Source organism: Schistocerca piceifrons, chromosome 4 (genome assembly GCF_021461385.2).
Source record: "Schistocerca piceifrons isolate TAMUIC-IGC-003096 chromosome 4, iqSchPice1.1, whole genome shotgun sequence".
In the NCBI taxonomy this organism is placed as follows: domain Eukaryota; kingdom Metazoa; phylum Arthropoda; class Insecta; order Orthoptera; family Acrididae; genus Schistocerca; species Schistocerca piceifrons.
In genome coordinates this window covers 177,047,654-177,068,005 of record NC_060141.1, presented here as the reverse complement: position 1 = coordinate 177,068,005, position 20,352 = coordinate 177,047,654, and the positions used below count along the sequence as shown (strand labels likewise).

General features: G+C 38.7%; 1 protein-coding gene across 1 annotated transcript in view; it reads left to right on the top strand.

Moving 5' to 3' along the window:
- Positions 1 to 5,093: 5,093 nt before the first annotated feature.
- LOC124795702 (THAP domain-containing protein 2-like) overlaps positions 5,094 to 20,352 on the top strand; it is a 32,591-nt gene continuing 17,332 nt past the window's right edge. Inside the window, exons 1-2 of the mRNA XM_047259783.1 lie at positions 5,094 to 5,435; positions 6,913 to 7,249. Of these exons, the coding sequence (XP_047115739.1) occupies positions 5,283 to 5,435; positions 6,913 to 7,249 (490 nt within the window). The 5' untranslated portion in view covers positions 5,094 to 5,282. The remainder of the gene's footprint in view (positions 5,436 to 6,912; positions 7,250 to 20,352) is intronic.

Below are 20,352 nucleotides of genomic sequence, written 5' to 3'. Positions count from 1 at the left end.
GAGACCGTTGGCCACGAAAACTTATGGCAGACTGAGCGGTTCATGGGCTGCGCTGCTTGTGTCTTCCACATATCAGACGTGTAAGAGGCTGCTGAGACGTTCTGTAGCGCGTAATGTTATTGTTGTTGTCGTCGATAATGGAAGAGTAAAATCCGGTTCCATCCAGCCATCAAGGACCGCGCAGTTGATAAGAGCGTTCTAGCATAACGAGTGAAGGACACAATGACGATACTTTCTTCACATGACAATGTTTGCAAAATACAATGAGACTTCTCTGAGATTTCTGACAGCGTACAAAACTGCATCAAATGCTAAAGGCAGGGAGTCGGTCTTTCTTATAGTTTATGAGGCAGTTCTCTATTTGTGTACAAATACACGCCTGTGTGTTCCTGCATTTACAAAAAAGCTGCCATCACCATACTAAACGGAAACCCCGAACCATATGCCAACTGAACATTGCGATTATTCCAAGGGTGCTGACCGTTTACATACATTACAAACCTTAGAACAAGGAAAACATAAGCTTTCCAAGTAAAGAATGAGGTTCAGTTTCTAAGTGACTTAAAGATGCAAGTCGTATCACGTGATTTAAATGGAGCATGTGTTCTTGATGATTCGGAGTATCGTAACATGTTTCTCGAAGGGAACAAATGCGAGAGAAAACTGAGTTTTCTACGATTGAAAGGGGCTACGCAGCAACAGAAAAATGTATTCATATCTCGCTCCAGCCAGAGGACAGCAGTTTCTAATATAACACGCCAGATCGGCATACACTATTTACTACTTCTATTTCAATAATAACCTACATCACCAAGGGCATGACAACGGGTAACGAAATTTTTGCACGCCCACGACACTAGGAAAGATGATAAAACACAAACTAGCTGCGTATGGAAACAGAAAAAAATTGAAATCCTGTAAAGGAGGAACAGAGCCAAGCCGAACAAAACTAACCATAAAATAAAACAGATAGGGGAGAAAATTCTGCAGATAAACTATAAATTCCACTTATTACCAAAGTTTATCAATAAAAAACAGAGCAAATGATGAATACTCACGCGACCCTGCAAGGTACAGTATTAACGTTAAATACCAATGCAACTACTTCATGCTTAACAGAGATTCACAAACAGAACGTAATGCAAACGCCAGCACAAATAACGCCACAGATGACAATCTTATGACAATGAAGTGTAATATACATGGCGCAACGATGGGACATACAGAAATTAAGGAAAATTGCATCTCTTGATAACTAGGAATGTCATGCAATATTATTACCTACAGAAATAACTAAAGCCGTTAGGAATAAGGTAAAACGAATCATTTTAAAGCGGGAAATGATGATGATCGACAAAGAACTAAGTGAACTAATTCTCTATGAGATTGCCTTCGACTTACGACGGCGTTTACTGGAGAAAGTCATCAAGATTAAGATTCCTGTTGTAAGCATGGTGCACATGACACAGTTTTCCCTATCATTTTCATTGCGCGATCCACAGAGTAGCCATTTGTCTTGGTCAATGCACATCGTATCGTGCACGCAGACCTTTCACTCCTCCCAGTGAAAGATACTCTGTGTTAGCACGAAACCATATAACACATTTCAGGTTCTGCTTTACAAGTAGCTGATAATACACGCTGTACGAGCCTGAAGCGTTTTTGTACTACGTCCTGAAAGATGATTTAAATGCTACTTTTTTTAAAAGAACTGATCTGAAAAATAAAATTACCGTCGTTTTCACAATACCGTAAAGGATTTAACGTTGCTCAGAAATGTAACCAAGAAGATTAATGTCCGAGACGAAAATGAGAAAAATAGGAGACGGCCAAGATGAAAAACGGGTCATCGAAAGGAAAAGTTGAGTGGGTATATACCAATATTAATGACAACTATATTTGGTGTCAAGTTATTGATATGGGGGAAACGATCACTGCGAATAACAGAGCTCAATAAAGTTCCACTGGAGGATTGTACAATAAGTTATTCATTCAATATTACACACCAAGATAATTGCGGCACTAACACTACGAAGGCATTTCATTACTGAAGTCTGCGAAACATGATCCAATAGTTCCAAAATGGAATATAATTGTCACGCACTTTCAACATACAAATATCCGATTATAAGCAAACCTACAGCGCTAAAACCAGGATACTCTATTAAAGATGGAAGCCTGAGAAGTACTTCACGTCGTCTTGACAACGCAGGAACATACGCGGCAATGATAGATGCAATACCTGAAAAAAATGTTTTGCTTAGCATTGCTGCAGGCTACAACGGCATTTTTTAATAATTAGATTTCCACGGTAGTAGTACCCTAACTCTCTGAGGGGACATCTCCGTAGTCTACGATACGAAACCCTACTGACTTTGTGGAGGTAGTAGTTCAGAAGTACAAACTTCTCGGTCATTTCAGTAAGCAAACTTTGCAGTCGACAAATATTTTTCACAACACCATGTTGCACCAGTTATTTGTTGCGTGGAAGTTCCTCAGAGCTCTATCGCGGATTAGGCGAGGCTTACTTCTTGTTCATTGATCTTATATCACATGGTTTCACCTATAGTGAGCTGTAGAGGGTAATTTGTTTCAACTATGTTTTCCCGTCTAACCTGAGACATTGAACTGTTGAATTGTAAATATGATACCTTCCTACGATTTAATGTGCGTACGATACTTACGTCGAGCACAAATTTTTTTAAGCCTTTCTCTAGTGACGTGCAGTTATGTATTCATTTTCTCTGAAACACCCCATTTTGAACGACCCTGTACTTCTACTGCTACACCACGCCAGTCACAAATAAAGAGCCTGGAAATATTTTGTGCTAAAATATGACGGTCGTTTGAAAAGTTCTCCGAATCATCACGAGAGGTCAGCGTTAGAGCAACGAGTTGTTCACGAGATATTCATTGGACTGTTGCCTATGAACACGTGCCACGTCAGTGCTCTTGGTAAAGAGCTGTGGCGGTGACGTGGTTCTGTTGTTCCCTCGTAGAGGTTTGCGAAGATGGAAAAAAATCGAGATTCGAGCAGTGATTAAGTACTTCGTAAAGAAAGGTATGAACGTAAAGGACAATCAAGGCGATTTCCAGAATACACTGGGGGACTCTGGACAAATGAATTTAAATTTGTTCGGGAAAGCTTATATGATGATCCGCGCAGTGGTCGGCCAAGAAGTGTCACTACTCCAGAAATCATTGCAAAAGTGCACAAAATGGTCACGGAGGATCGCCGATTGAAAGTGCGTGAAATTGCTCACGCTTGCCAGATTTCATCCGAAATCTTTTCATTTTGACTGAAGAATTAGATATGAAAAAAATTATCTGCGAGATGGGTGCCGCGACTCTTGACGCCGGATCAAAAATGCATGGGAATGGACATATCGGAACAATGTTTGGCCCGTTTTAGGAAAATCGAAAGAGATCTTTTGCGCCTGTTTGTGACCACAGATGAAACGTGGGTGCTCTACTATACGCCAGAGACAAAACAACAGTCAAAGCTGTGGAAAAATGCTGATTCTCCGCCACCAAAGAAAGCAAAGGCAGTTCCTTCGGCGGGAAAGGTCATGGCATCTGTGTTCTGAGATGCGAAGGGGATTCTGTTCGTAGATTATCTCCCCACTGGGCAAACAATTACTGGAGAATACTATGCTAACCTCCTGGACAAATTGCAACAAAAGGTACGTGATAAAAGGCCGGGTTTAGCAAGGAAGAAAGTCGTCTTCCATCAAGATAATGCGCGCCCACCCACACGTGTCGTCGCCATGACAAAATTACATGAACTAAGGTATAAACTGTTGCCACACCACCTTTTTCACTTCATATGGCTCCATCGGACTTCCATCTCTACCCAAAATTGAAAATTTTTCTTGGTGGACGAAGTTTCATTTCAAACGAAAAATTGATAGCCGGAGATGACAACTGTTTTGCAGGCCTGGAGGAAACTCATTTTCGTGATGGTATCAAGGCACTGGAACATCGTTGGACCAAGCGCATTAATTTACAAGGAGACTACATTGAAAAATAAAAAAAAAAACTTTTCAGTGATGCAAGTACTTTTTATCTATTCCGTTAATATAGAAAAAAATATTGCTGTAATTATTCACAGAATTTTATCTGATATGTAACGTTCGAATGTTGTAAAAAAAGTGAACGTTAATGAATGACTAAATAAATAAATGGCAGAGTATTCGCTCCGAGAGGCAATCTTAAGGCCAGCCGATCTTAACGATGAAATGGTACAAGGAGACCGTCGAATCAGCACGTCCACTTTATATACTCCTTCCACCTTTCTGCTTTCCCTTCTTTGCTTAGAACTGGGTTTCCATCTGAGGTCTTGATATTCGTACAAGTGGTTCTCTTTTCTCGAAAGGTCTCTCTAAGTTTTCTGTATTTGGCGAACATCATTTGCACCACCATTAGCTGTTTTAAAAACCTTTATTTTTTTTACCAGTTTCGATTCTTACTAACCGTCATCAGAAACAAGAAGTTATTAAATTACATTGTGTAGATACATACATAATGTACCGTCCCACTGCATACAGACTGGCCAGTAGAACTCAGTCACGATAACATGACTTTATGTAATGTATGATGGGACGTCATGTATGTATCCACACAGATAATGCAAATGGAAAATTTCTTGTCTCTATTGTTCATCACCGACAATCGAAACCGGTAACAGTAATTAAGATGTCCTTAGCGGCTGACGTTGGTACAACGTGATTTTCTATAAATTCAGTTGTTCGTCCTTTTCCAGCTGTCTACAGCTGCGAAAGTGTCCTTTGTGTCTAGGTAAACGTGCGATTTCCATATTCCTGAGCAACACATTTAGACTATTTGTTAGTAAGCTCACCTTCAATTGTTTGACTTTCTTATACCCCAAGTCGGTTGCGCATGAAGGGAATGCACACTTAACGAAGTTTGACATACAGTGTGAACAGTCAGCCACTTTAAGCTAACGAGGAGCTGTGTCGCCACTGAACGGAAACAAGCTGTGGCTGAGGTGTTTCACCTCGTTATGAATCATATCAGCACCCCCTGTAAAAGAAAGCCTGTCTACGTAGTGCGTGACGTCAGAAGATGGCTACACACATAGTCCTTTCTTCAACAGTTTCACGGAACAGTGCTTGTGAATAGTCGTTCGGCGAGTTTCGCGTCAGTTTACTATTATAGTGAATGGTGTTCCTGCGTTAGTGTACGTGATTTGGTTGTTTAGTTTCTGTGCACTAAACTGGTGATCTGTTTTTCTTGCCTGTGAAAATTTCGTTGCCTGCAAAATGCCGTATCGTTGTTGTGTGCCGAATTGTAGAGGAAATTACGACGGTGGACCAAAAGTAACCGTGTTTAAATTTCCGGAGGATGAAGCAATGAGAAAGAAGTGGTTGTCAAGTATTCGCAGAGATAACTTCACTCCTTCTTCAAGTTCAAGAGTAAGTATTTGTTTTGTTTATTTCTTAAAAGAGGTTGAGTGTGCTAACAAAGAATAGGCACTTATGCAGTAAGGAAGGTCAGCGACATTTTGACTAATATATCAGATCTTAACTGAATAAGTGCCGAAGAAAATTGCGTTTCGTTTTCTTGCCCTGGCAATTCTATAGTTTAGCTGGTATAGGTTATATGAATTCTGTATTCTGCAAGTTCAACCAGTATAGCCTAAGCACAGTCATACTTACGTAGTTAAATATCTCAGTATATCTTTATACTTACTGTTTATGCTGCCTGTTGTTAGGAATAAAAGTCGGTTTATAATTAAGTACGTGCACTTAAGATACAGACGATTTTCGATGTATTCTGCTTCTGTATTTGTGTTTCTTTTTGCTGTAAAAGTCTTTAGGAAGTTGCCTGTTCAAAAACAAGTAATGTGGTGTACCCAGAAATTGAAAATGAAGTAAAAACAGTGTCTCAGTCGCTTGTTTTTAATAAATTATTGGTGGGAATTTGAAGTCATTGCAAGGAATGTTACTATTAGGGAATATAGTAGGCTTTAGACTTAACAGTGAACCATAGACAGGAAAAATGAATGAGTACATGAATGGATTAACAGGCCATCACAAAATGCAAAGGGAGAAACTGTGAAAACATATAAAAAATACTTGTGGATTTTACAAATTCTTACTTTCTGGGTCTGGAATTTCAGATACATGCCAGTGGCCTACACAGCTGTCTTATAGATACACAGCTAAAGTACTTGAAAGCAATTGTGTGCTCATGTTTAGCCTAATAGGTAGCACATAAGTGGCAATGTATTAGTTCATCATACTGTCAGTTTTTATGTAAGTTATGAACTGATACCAAAAGCAAAACAGTGTCTATCTGATAAAAAGCACTACCTTTAAGTATTTCATAGTTCTAAAGGTTACACAGTGTTGACAATTACTTTGTATTATTCTGTTACTGTGTCACAGTTGCTTCTTGGATTACACCTGTGTGAGTTTGGTGTCATCATGCTTTCTTGTGTCCGAGGTGTTTGTGTGGGGTGGGGGTGGGGGGTGGGGGGGAATAGAGCAAGACATTAAGCAAAAATCCCACCCCTCTTGTAAATATGAGCTTCAAGGCTAACTTATAAAAAAAATTGTCACTGTTATTGAATTATGCTACAAACATTAGTCAATGTTTGTAATTTTTGATGGGGAAAGTACTTTCTTCATTTCACCATCTCTCTAAGAGTTTGTTGCCATGACATGTAACTGCATGTGTTTTGATATTGTAGTGTTATTGTTTTATAGAGTTACTATGCCATGGCCACATTTATCACTTGAGCATTCTTCCGCATTTTAGTTGGGAGTCTATTTGTATTTTAGAACTAGAAACTAACTTTATATTCATAAATTGTTTTCACACTATTAATATTGTCATCACATTCAGTTGTAAGCACCTTTTTCATTTTTTATTCATTTTTAATTACAGGTATGTCATGTTCACTTCCACAAGGATGATGTTATTTGGGAAACACAAATTGTGGATGAAAGGACTGGTCAGTTATTAAGAGCCCCCCTTCTCAAACCACGTTTGAGACCAGATGCAGTTCCATTACTACTCCCAAACTGTCCTTCCTACCTTTCAAAGGAAGAAAGTAGACGTGAAGGGCCAGAGGAGAAAAAGCAAAGGCTTGAAAATGAGCAGTTAGCTGCAGCGTTACAATATAGTTTAGCATCACAGAAGGACTATGAAAACACTTTCAGCTTCAGTTCTTTAGAAGAGTTAATGTTGCGTACGAAGGAAGTGGATTTGCCCAACGAGTCTAGTGTGATCGAAAAACACAGTGATTTTGTTTGTTTTTTAAAGATAATAAGAAATCCAGCACCATTAATCACACATTCTGTCGTTATAGATAGTAATTTAAATGTTTCATTGTTTAAGAAAGATGTACAAATTAAGACATTAGGAAAAAGATCTTTTCCTGTAATTGTAACCAATATCCATTAAATTGTCAGTGTACTGCAGGAGTTTTCAGACACAGATTGTGGGCACTCAGAAACTTCTGTAGATAGTATTGTAGAGATAGTGAAAGACAGTCTAGGAGTGCTGAAAGACAGTTTACAGGAGAGTGAAAAGGAGATGGTAGACTTTATATATGAACAAGTTAGTCTCATAAATGTAAAGAAATTTAATCATAGGTTTAGTTCTACATTTATGATACTGTGTTGTTTGCTATTTTCAATTTCATCTCATGCTTACAATTTTTTACGTAGCAGCTCATTAATGAAAATGCCACATCCAAGCACTCTGCGTAGGATCTGCAGCAAATTTAATGTGAATCCATCTCACGAAAGGCTTGGGGGAAGTAATTTCCTGTCCTATGCAAGACAGAAATTTCAATACTTGAACAGCGATGATGTCAATGTTGTTTTGAGTGTAGATGAAATTCATCTAAATTCTTATTTGGAATATAAAGGAGGTAGTGTTTTGGGCATGTCATATAACTCTGAATGTGCTGCAAATTCAGCATTTGTATTTATGGTGCAGAGTGTCAAGTCTTTGTACAGGGATGTTGTTCACATTTTACCGGTGAAAACCATTTCATCTAATGCATTATACGATGTGCTACTGGCCATAATAAATGGCCTTGAACTAATAGGCTATAGGGTTTTTTGTGTGGTAACTGACAACAACAAAATCAATAGCAAAACCATGTCAATGTTTTCTCTGGATAAAGCTGTTAATATAGTTTTTAAACATCCATCTGATCCTAATCGCCCACTTTTCTTTTTAATTGATGCCATACACATTGTTAAATGCATAAGAAATGTGTGGCTGAACCAAAAAAATGATGGTAAAGATATGTTTTATCCTCAGTTTCCAGTTAGAAAAGAAGTGGAAGAAAATAAGTTTTCTGTAGCTTCTTTTAAAACACTGAAACAGATTTATGACATAGATTCCAGTTCTTTAGTAAAATATTGTCACACATTGTCTCTCAAATCACTTTGCCCTACATCATTAGAAAAACAGAGCATGAAATTAGTGCTGCAGATATTCAATCGACATGTGTCAGAGGGCCTTGAGGTAGCTAGTGATAAATTTGATTTGAGACATGCACCATCAACAGCAGAATACATTCGAATAATAACAAAATGGTTTGATGTCATGAATGTGAAATCAGTGTTTAAAGGGAAACACAAACAGAATCCTTATATGGATCCGTTGACAACTGATAGCGTTTCTATGCAATTTTTGCTAGATTTTCTAGACTGGCTTGATGTGTGGAAAGCAAAAGGTTTGTCAAGTGGGTTTCTCGTAAAAGAAACATTTTTTGCTATTCAGCATACAACATATGCCGTTGTAGAGATTGCTCGATACTGTACTGAAGAGCTAGGTATGAGCTATTTACTGACAGCCAAGCTACAAACAGATGTGCTTGAGCGGCGTTTTGGAAAGTATAGACAGCTTGCAGGTTCCCAATACAATGTTTCAGTGACACAAGTCTATGAAGCAGAAAAGAAGCTTCGAATTCAAAGTGTAATGCCTTTAGTTTTATATTCTCCTTCCTATGGCAATATCACAGTAGGGGCCATAAAAAATTTTATGTTTTCTGAAGTTGAAGAAACGGACACATTAGACATAGAAGTCAGTGTAACTCAAGACGATGTTCTTTCAGTGAAAGATATTGCAACGTCTTTAACTTTCATTGCAGGCTACTGTGCTCATGCAGTGATTAAGAAGCTGAAATGTGAGAGTTGCCTTAATGAAATTGTGATTGAAAAGGAGTTGCCAATAAACGAACATTTTAGTTTGATACAGAGACTTGATCATGGAGGACTAAAATACCCATCAGACACTATTTTAAATATGATTGTCTACACTTATATTGTCATCAGCAAACTTCTCAAAGAACATGAAAGAGATTTTCTTGCCTGTACGAATCAACGTGCTATTGCCTGTGCAGTAGCACTTGCTACTCTTCACGAAAATGACTTTTTATTATTTGATGGGGTATGCTGCAATGGACATTCATCCCAGGCAATAATGAAAAGTGTTGTTTGGGTTGGTGTCAATATATTTTTAAACAACTACTGTAAAAAGGTTAATGGAAAAAAAAATTCAAAAAACACTCAGCGAAAACTGCAAACTCTTACAACATAACTTTGAAATCTTTATCTTAGATTCTTTTTAAATCATTAATACAAAACCTGTCATCAGTAATATTGCCACATCAACAAATGCCTCTTAAGCTGAACTAGTCAGGTTAATCTGAAACTAGTCAAACTTACCAAATTGTAACTTATGGCTGAGAGTTTGTATAAATATTTTAATATACAGCTGCTAACAGCTATCAACACTAATAGCCTAACGTGAAATTTTTATCAAAGAAATTAATCTTTAATATAAAGAATCTTACACTAATTTTTTCTCAGTTGAAGTTGGGTGGTGAATGATACATACAGGAGGGAGGGGAGGGGGTGTGGCAGGCAGAGAGGACCAATAGTAATCTTTTTATAGTATGTGAAACCTAAAAATCAATTCGCTTGCTTTTCTGAGTATGACTTAAACCACTTCTTTGCTGCATGCCTTACTCATAGTATTTCTAATTTGTGTAATAAAGTTATGTGGCCCAACATGGCACATGCCTTTGACAATGACAAGACAATGCCATTTTGATCACCTTCCTTTATTATTTTGAGAAAAACTTACACAAACTGTGCTATAGCAGACTCCACTTTTTTTGCAAACAAGGTTACTTTGTTTTGGTGATAAATGGGAGACAAGAGCAAAATTGCTCTATAGTTCTCTACATTCTCTGCAACACTTTTCTTTGTATACTGAAGTTATTACTTTAGCTTGTGATACATGTGAGAAATTTGCCAATTTGTAATGATTCATTAATTGTTACTGTTGAAAAAGTTACTATAGTATTTATGGATTCTTTAGGTAGACAAATTTCGATTTCACGTAGTGTTTGTGGTGTTCCTCTGTCTTCTACTACTGTCACTGTTATGAGTGCAGATGTGCATGCTGTGACAATTGCCTCTCTTTTTCTGAGTTTACTACTTTCTCTGCAGCTGTTATAACTGTTGTTTTCTCAACATTTTCTTATGTAGATCATGTTTGCATATATTTTACTACTAATACAAATGGAGAAGCCATTAGGGGAGGGCTTTGCAGTACTTTCATGGCCTTCTTTGTGTACAATGATTGGCAGGTCTCCTCATCTAATAGTAATGTAATTGTGGAACAGCTCTCACTTCTGTTACAAGCACTATTGAGTGCCACTAATTCTCAGGTTGACTAATTACTGAGCTCTTTAAATAGATGCTTGCTCTGTGCCATAAAGTGCCTTCTTGTTAGCTCATCTTTGCTGAGGAGAAAAATATCTGAGGTGGACTCTCAGGTATGCCCTTCTGTTGGCTTTTTGAATATATTTGTTTATAAAAGAATATTAAAAAAGCTTAAGCCTGTCACAATTGCTTTTCACTCACCTAATCTAATTAATGTAACCAGATCATATTCCAACACCACTTGACACATTTTTGCCACATAACATACACTTACAGTTGGTAATTACTTGCAATTTACAGGGTGACCTAATATAATGTCTATATGCATCGCCATTTTTCTACTACAGTGCTTTCATATGCATTCTTCCTACACAAAACTTTATGGTGCAGTGTTTTATTTGCATTCTTTTAGTGTCCCACTTAAAGACCTTCCATTACTACCCTGGAGATTATAAAATAGCAATTTAATCATTAATGTTGTTCGAAATTTATCATTATTATTCCTAAAATTATGAAACTTAAGTCTCAAGAATGTGGTTATTGTTAATGTTTGGCCTTGGTGTCCATAAGTCTTAATTATTTTGTCACTACATAGTATTCATGCTGTACATCTATAATTTTCTATTGTGAACCACTATAATCTAAAATTTTTCTCATTCCATGTGTTAGTGATTATTGACAAGAGTGTATGGAAGATGAACAAAAGAAATAAATAAATTCATTCATACACAGAATTTTTTTACTTAATTTGCATTCATTCATATCAGCATGGTCAGTAGATGAAACTTGTTTTCCACTTTTAAACAATTACCAGTATATATATTTTGGAATGATGATCTGTTAAAGTATTGCAACTAAATAGAGCTGAACCACCACCCCCACCCCTTTCCCCAAACTTATGGAAGGATGAAGTATCTAAGCCACTGGTGAGTGCAGCCCAAATGTGATGCCAAATGAAGGTAAGTGTTCATTTTTCACAATTATTTCATCACAGGTCACATCACGTCATAAAACTTCTCAACAGATGAAATGAAAGTTTACTTTGTAGTTGAAATTTATTTATGTGCAATTCATGCAAACAGTTTGTTTCAAAGTATATACTTCTTAGTACAGAAACATTCTTTCTTCAAAGGTATTCAGTTTAGAGCAGCGAAATTCTAACCTGGTAATCTGTATTTTGAGACCTCTTGTAATTTCAATACATAATGGAAATTTAGTTAACTTACTGGGAAAAGAGAATTCATTGAAATTTGTATTGGCATACCAAAACTTTATGGCAATACCATTACATACTCATCTCAGGTCAGTGAGATTTTCTTAATGGAAAGAAACTTTCTTAGGGAAAGGTGCACAAACTGAGAAGAGATATCATATCATTCATTAGAACTGCATTTCACTTAAAAAATATTAACAGGAGAAATTTCTTTAAATTTAAAAAAAAGCATGAATACAAGGTTGCTGAAATGGTGGACTAAAACATATGTAGAACATGTCTTTCAGGGCAGTGTTAGTTTTTGAAACGACTCATACTATTGCTTATTACCAGTGCCTCTCTATAGGGGGTGTTATAATTCGAACACTATTTGCCCAATTTTCGTGTTTCTTTTTTTAATTAACAGGTATATCATCCAATCAGGTTTTAAAATGGATTTTGCTACATAAGGAATAAACAGCGGCAATAACAGTGTCCGTAAAATGTTAGCTGCCAGTGTGCTACTTTGCAAAGTGCCGTCCACATTATTAGATCTGCGTCAAAGTGATGCAATATTTAACTTAAAAAACAGAACAAAACCCCTAAAAGAAAGTCCGCGAGAGCATACGAGAATCTTTCGCAGATGGCTTTCAATCAAAATTTTTGTCATTAAAAATCGTCTTACACAGGAACTGCAAAACGGAAGAATGGTGAATGGTGGTCAGCCATAAAAGATAAATGTATACCGTTGCAGACGATTAGATTGGCCTTTTCGAGATTTACAATTTATACTACAGCACTTACAGTTTAGGAATGGTATTGGGAAAGAGCACACTGGTGGCAAACACTTGCACTTTGTGTAGCTGACGATCTTTGAACGGCTAACCAGACTGCCATCAAACAAGTCGTGACAATCCCCATTAAAGCACCTTTAAAATAAACTACAATGAAATGGGTCCATTCATTTGGGAGTTTTGATGCCTCAGATAATGAAAGTTATTACAGCCACTTTTTACGTCGGGGCTAAAAGGTATGCAGAAATAAGTTACAGACAAAAGAACTGGGTCATTTGAGAAAGGAAATCTTGTAATTCATGAGAGAGGTATGTCAGATTTCTTTACGAATTTTCCTCGTACGGTTCCCGTAACAGTCTATTGCTGTGGCCAAACGGACTGCGAGCACCGGCACCAGACTACGTGCGTGACGTCACTGAGCGGGCGCGCAGGCTTTCCTCTATAGGAGGTGCTGATCATATCATCTAAATAAAAGATGAGCTTAATGTTTAATGCCTTATCGACTAAAAACTGGGTTTCTAGTATGAAATCAGTCGTGTTCGTTTTAGAGTACCATTGTGGAATTCGCCTTAGGTGATCTAAGGCAAGTATCGAAACCTAAGTCGTGATGACTGAACAGGAAATTAAGCCACCATCTTCCTGAATGCGAGTGAAATGACTTAACAATGCGCAACTTCGCACGTTCCCTATCGTCTGCCCCAGGAGGACTGAGCATTTCTTTGTTTCCACATTTAGTGACTGGTTAGTAGACACTGACTACATTATTCGTGATACGTGTGACTAAGTACTTTAAAATTTTATATTATACCGGACAGAGTGATGCAGCATCTTATTCTGGAGGAACAGTTTTGCAGTCCAGTCAACGAAGGAAAAATAGGGGGAAATAATTCGGCAGTCGCAAATTTTTGTGCACTGATAGCGGGCAATGCCACGAACAACATTTTAAAAATGCTGACCAGGTGAACGTGGGGCTTGGGAGCATCTAAAAGTTACCTTTTCACGTTTTTCTTAAATATAACGAGAATAACAGCCTCTAGCGGAAATGTAATCCCGTACAAATTTAAGCTACTTAAAATTTCCTACAAAATCGCCCTATTCGTTTTTTGTCTAAGACTTAATACTTAGCGCGATGCAGGGGATGTAAAAAGCGCAGATTATATAAAAAATAGTTTTTCATTGGCATAAAGTTAATGTTTAATGGCAGTTCATCTTAGAACTAACAGAAAACATTACTTCTTGTAAAAATTTTTTAACTGTGCGTTTCAAAAAGTAACGATTGAATCATCGAGTAACGGTGCAGCATTCATACACTTATGTAGCATTTTCGGCTTTTCCGCATTCAAATCCTCGTCCACACCCAGTAGAACATTGACGAAAGACGTTTTCAGTGTCAGATCAGGCGTCCTTCGTTTTATTCCTGCGCGATCAGGTTCAAATGGTTCAAATGGCTCTGAGCACTATGGGACTTAACATCTGAGGTCATCAGTCCCCTAGAACTTAGAACTACTTAAACCTAACTAACCTAAGGACATCACACACACCCATGCCCGAGGCAGGATTCGAACCTGCGTCCGTAGCGGTCGCGCGGTTCCAGACTGTAGCGCCTAGAACCGCTCGGCCACCCAGGCCGGCGCGCGGTCGGGGTAAGGTTTGTTAAACCATAAGTAAGTCAGTAAATAAGTGACCAAACTGCTGTAAGTAACAAGAAATGGTATTATAAAAAGCATTATATGAAAGTAATAAGTTAATAAAATGAATATAATTGTAAACGAATTAATTTTTTTAAGTATTTGTGAGCAGCTCCTGTGGTAGGTGGCAGTGAGACGAGGTCAGGACTTGGCTTCATTGTTGCTTGTAAGAATGCAGCCTATTTGACTTTATTCAGTTATATTTAGTCGCTTGATACGTTTCTAGAAACATTTTCTCACCAGCTAGTGCGACCTTCACTGCTGCTGCCGAGTGGTTAGTGATGATGGATATTGCCTTCATCTGCCTAGAAATCTTGCTGAAAGTGCTCCTGCATTACCCTTGTTAGAAATGGTGTTACCAATGAAGGCATGAAGGAGGAGGATGGTTCGAGGAAAAGGAACGTGTAGGTCTTAATTTACTGAAAACAGTTTGGATTCAGCGTTATCCCCGTCAAGCGTTCTCTCTGGTGGTGCAAAAGTAGTTGGTGAAACAGTGAAGTCGACATCTTCCCCCATTACCGTTACTGAGGGATTCAGTAAAGCTTTCTATGGCCGCTCTCTCATTATAGCTCACTATAGTACTATTACTATTGCTTTTAGTAACTACTGTTCCCATTCCCCTTGTTGTCATTTTGTCACTGAGAAATCCTGTTTTTATGAGGACCCTTCTCTTCTGATCTGCCCGTTTTGTAATGTTAACGTCATCATAACGATTGAAAACGGTACAGTTTGGACCATAATCTTTGTGTACTTTCACTATATACTGATCACAAAGTACGGAAACCTTAGTATGGCTCTGAGCACTATGTGACTCAACAGCTATGGTCATTAGTCCCCGAAACCTTGGTACCGACACTCCATTTGATGCGATGAAAGTGCTACTTCTCAGATCACGACTTACATAATTGTTCTCTTTCTTTTCCTGATTCCTCCTTCATTAAAGAGGGCCAGCGGGATGGAGATAATTCATATTCCACAGGCTGTGCAAATATCCATCACTCTCTTTTGTTGTTCTTAGGAAAACTGTCAAAGGATCTACGACCGCTGTTTCACCATTCGCCTTACAGTATTAGCCATGCTAGCCTTCACAGACAATACTACATTCTGAGGCGTAGCGCCATATACTGATCCTGCCTTAGAGGTGGTTAGGTGGGAGACGTGTCTCAGAGCTGGATAGTGACAGACGGTGACGCGAGACTGGACGCGCACGTAGTTTATGTATCAGCCGATAGAGGACCGTATTGGATAGGGGACTGTGATTTAGTTTCGATTGTGCCCACTAGAGTGCACTAAAGTAATAGAATGTTTTTCATAAACTGTTCTAGTATATTCATAAAGTGTTATGTCTTTTTGTGTTTGTAAAATGATATAAATGTGTTTTAGCAGTATGAATGATGCGTGAGTGTGGTTTAAGGTTAATATGAAGATAATTGTTTAACGAGTTATGTAGTGGGATTTAGTGTGGGAGCAAAAAAATGGTTCAAATGGCTCTGAGCACTATGGGACTTAACATCTGTGGTCATCAGTCCTCTAGAACTTAGAACTACTTAAACCTAACTAACCCAAGGACATCACACACATCCATGCCCGACGCAGGATTCGAACCTCGACCGTAGCGGTCACTCGGCTCCAGGCTGTAGCGCCTAGAACCGCTTGCCCACACCGGCCGGCAGCGTGGGAACATTTCGAAGAAGTATGGATGTGGACAAAGGGGATTTTTATTGAATAGATATGTAAAGTAAGTTTGTGGTAAAGGGAAAGTTAATTCAGGTATAAATAACAATAGTGAATAATTTTATACATAAACAAAACTTCAGCATATTAGATAATTACGTCGGTAAAAAGTAAACTCATTAGGTTTACTATTTTGCGATTGGTTATTGATGAAAAGCGCGGTCTGACGTGGGAGAATGTTGTTTTGCTATTGGCTATTGAGTAAACTGACCAATGGTAAAGGAATATTCTTCGCGGCCTTTCTCTGCTGGTAGAGAAGACGGAGTATTCTCGAGAGGAGTCGGAGCCTAGCTATGAAACAGATTGGACGTGAGTAGCATTAGTTCCGATGGAAATGATAAGTTGCCGGATCTAGGAATGTTTCATACATCAAAAGTGTTGTAAAGTGACGGCATAATTATTCCGATGGGTGTGTAGAAATTTCGGAATTTTTAAGTGAATTTTGTAACGAGAAAAGACATATATTCCGCGTGGCGTATTGAGCAGGTCGGTTGCTTAAAACTGTGACTGCATCAGGTACCGACAGACTTAATATTTGTCGAGCATTCTCACTCAAAAACAATCCGTATTTTCGTAGCTATTACGTTTTCGGGAAATGCAACACCATAAACTTGCTAACGTGAGTGAAAGGGATTGTGAGTGACTGTGTTAAGACGAGCACGGACTTGGCAGTGATACTTGTTCACCTAAGTTTCAGAATATATTAATTAAGGACAAAATTTCCAACCTTTTATTTCGTGTGAAAACTTTCTCCCGAAACGTAGATTAGTGACTTTAATTGCAGCCTGGTTCACGTCGAATACAGTAGGTTTCGCTCGGCTTTCGTACTGATGATGTGCTGAGACAATGTTCAGAGGTAGATGCAGGTTCGTCGTAAAGGGACGGAAGGAACCACGCCGCTGCAATTCTTCTTAAAACGTTCTATGTTACCAAAATTACAACCATTATAACTTTACATGATTCTTACAGAGAAGTGAATTCATTTTAACAAAGAAGGATGGTCACTGAAGCAAATGAATATCTGCAAATAAGTACCCACATTATAAACTGAAAGTATCTAAATAAAAACGGGTACAATGAAGCAAATTTGCCAGCTCACGTAAGAGACCTGGCACGAGAATGCTGGGGAGGTATTGTCTGTGTGTAAAACGAAGAGTGAACGGCGCTTGTGGCGGAGCCTTTTCCGTAAAAATTTGTGACGTGTCTTGCAGGAGATCTAAGAATCACTTTTCATGTATAGCAGAGCAGTGCGCGAAGATGGATGTATATTCTGCCCGTATTCATTTCTTGCGTTAATTTCATTAGCAACTACCCGTAATGTCTGTATTCTGTGCCATGTTAACTCATTCTGTGGAAAATAAACACTTCCCTGGCGTGTCTGCTCACTGCATCGCCACTTAATTAGGCTCGCTGCGGAAGGATCAGTATAACGGTGAACCATCGCGTAGTGGCCTCTTGTGACGTATTGAGATGAGTGGAGTTTCCTTTATGCACAGATTCTAATGCTGACTCTGTCTCTATCCAGGTGATGCGAGATTCCAGGTTGTAGGTTTGATTATCTGGTTCTTTATTACGTTTTTCAACTGATCCTTTCAGTAGCTGGTCAAAATGCCTCTTCAGAACTTCTGTGATGTCACTGCTTTTCTAATGGAATTCATTGGTTTCCTTTTACCTATGAAAAGACCGTGAAGAAGTTTCATGTCGCCCCTGCTGTCCTCCTAGAGTTTCTGGATGAATATCTGCAATGTCTTGCTCTTCTCTTCCCGTATTCGGCCTTTTTCACTCTTCGTTGACTGGACTGACTTGTAATTGTGCTAAATCACACGAGACGAATACCAGAAGCTAGCAGCCAGGCCCTTTCTGTACCTTTTCCAGTCTGATCTTTTTCACCATCTGTAATGCCCTCCAAAGAACTTTCAAGCTTAATGTTTCTTATTTCCTTGCATTTCTCTTACTTCAGATGCCGTCCAGTATCTCTTTACGGAAGTGAATAACGTTTCGTACTCTCAGTGATGATACCGAATATCGGCGAGTAAACTTGCGTCTGCCATAACTGCGTATGACACCTGTTTCAACGGAACGCTATACCAAATAAAACAACATTAACAACGAATTTTTTTATAAGTTATACCAATATCAGGCATAAAAATTAGAAATATAGTTGCATTTGCTTGTCCGTAACTGAAAGGAAAAGATTTTTACCTAACCCTAAACTACAATGGCTGTTTAGACTAATGTAATTTCGTGGGGTATTTTCCAATCCCAAAAACAAGAGCTATCTGAAAGTTATTTACTTTTTTGTTTCTCTGAATTTTTGTTAAAGAATCAGTAAAAGAAACGCTCTTTATTTATGAAAAACCAGTCTTTATTAAAAAGAAAACATAATCTTGCCACAAATTAAGGCTCGTCTATTAACATTGGCCTCTTAAACAGTATTTGTGAAATTAAGTTCAACAATATTGAGAAACATGTTTTGAGATAAAATAATGATCACTTAGCCGGCCGGTGTGGCCGAGCGGTTCTAGGCGCTTCAGTCCAGAACCGCGCGACCGCTACGGTCGCAGGTTCGAATCCTGCGTCGGGCATGGATGTGTGTGATGTCCTTAGGTTAGTTAGGTTTAAGTAGTTCTAAGTTCTAGGGGACTGATGACCTCAGAAGTTAAGTCCCATAGTGCTCAGAGCCATTTGAACCATTTTTTAATGATCACTTACGTACACTACAAAGAAAATAATAAACATTGACTTTGAGTTTAAAAATGACGATAGGTACATGAACGAATAACTAATCACTAATTGTCGTTCATCAGAATTAACACATAAGTGTTTGTCAATGGAATGCATTTTGCAAACGTATCTTTGAGGTTTAGGACATGTTTCGGTAGTTTATGTGTCTTCAAGGCATGTGACATTGTGACGCCTTTGTCTCTTTTTAACTGACACGGTTCCACTTAGAGTTGCAGTGCAAATTGTTACTCGACGCTGCTGCCATTTTCACAGTTTTCGCATCGCTGTGTGCAGGTCCATAGAAAAATTTCTGGAATTTATTTTCTTCCCCTTGATATCTGCTTTGATCAATGTCATGCTGAGTTGTTATAAAAAATGTCGATGCACCATCTTGATATTCTTATTTGTAACTATTTTTTCCATAAAATTGATGGTCTTACTATTTGTTGGTTCACTTTGGAAACATCCTCTATTTCTGCCTCTTCATCGCTCTCTATTTTTCTGTCAGTTTCATGACATGGTGTTTTTGATTCATAGGCACTAAACTCGGCAACATCTTAAAAAGAACTGGTGTGTCCAGTGAGTCAGCAGGCTTCACTACCTAACAATACCTCTTCCAGGGGCAGATTTCGGAGGAGGAGGAGGAGGAGATTAGTGTTTAACGTTCCGTCGACAACGAGGTCATTAGAGACGGAGCGCAAGCTCGGGTGAGGGAAGGATTGGGAAGGAAATCGGCCATGCCCTTTCAAAGGAAACATCCCGGCATTTGCCTGAAGCGATTTAGGGAAATCAAGGAAAACCTAAATCAGGATGGCCGGAGACGGGATTGAACCGTCGTCCTCCCGAATGCGAGTCCAGTGTGCTAACCACTGCGCCACCTCGCTCGGTGGGCAGATTTCGACCCCAAATCGTACGTACCTGCGAAAATAATGGTCGCTTGGTAGTACGCGCCCGAACAATGCAAAAGTAAAGCCGGTACTATGGTTACATAGAAGTGGAGTGGCAGCACTGCACTAAGAACGTAATTTTGAACAAATGAGTGACGAATGTAGTCAACGGTTAAACGATGAAGTGAATATAAATGATTATACTAGAAGGAAACAATGTCTCTTCTAGATTTACATCTACATCCATACTCCGCAAGCCACCTGACGGTGTGTGGCGGAGGGTACCCTGAGTACCTCTATTGGTTCTCCCTTCTATTCCAGTCTCGTATTGTTCGTGGAAAGAAGGATTGTCGGTATGCTTCTGTGTGGGCTCTAACCTCTCTGATTTTATCCTCATGGTCTCGTCGCGAGATATACGTAGGAGGGAGCAATATACTGCTTGACTCTTCGGTGAAGGTATGTTCTCGAAACTTTAACAAAAGCCCGTACCGAGCTACTGAGCGTCTCTCCTGCAGAGTCTTCCACTGGAGTTTATCTATCATCTCCGTAACGCTTTCGCGATTACTAAATGATCCTGTAACGAAGCGCGCTGCTCTCCGTTGGATCTTCTCTCTC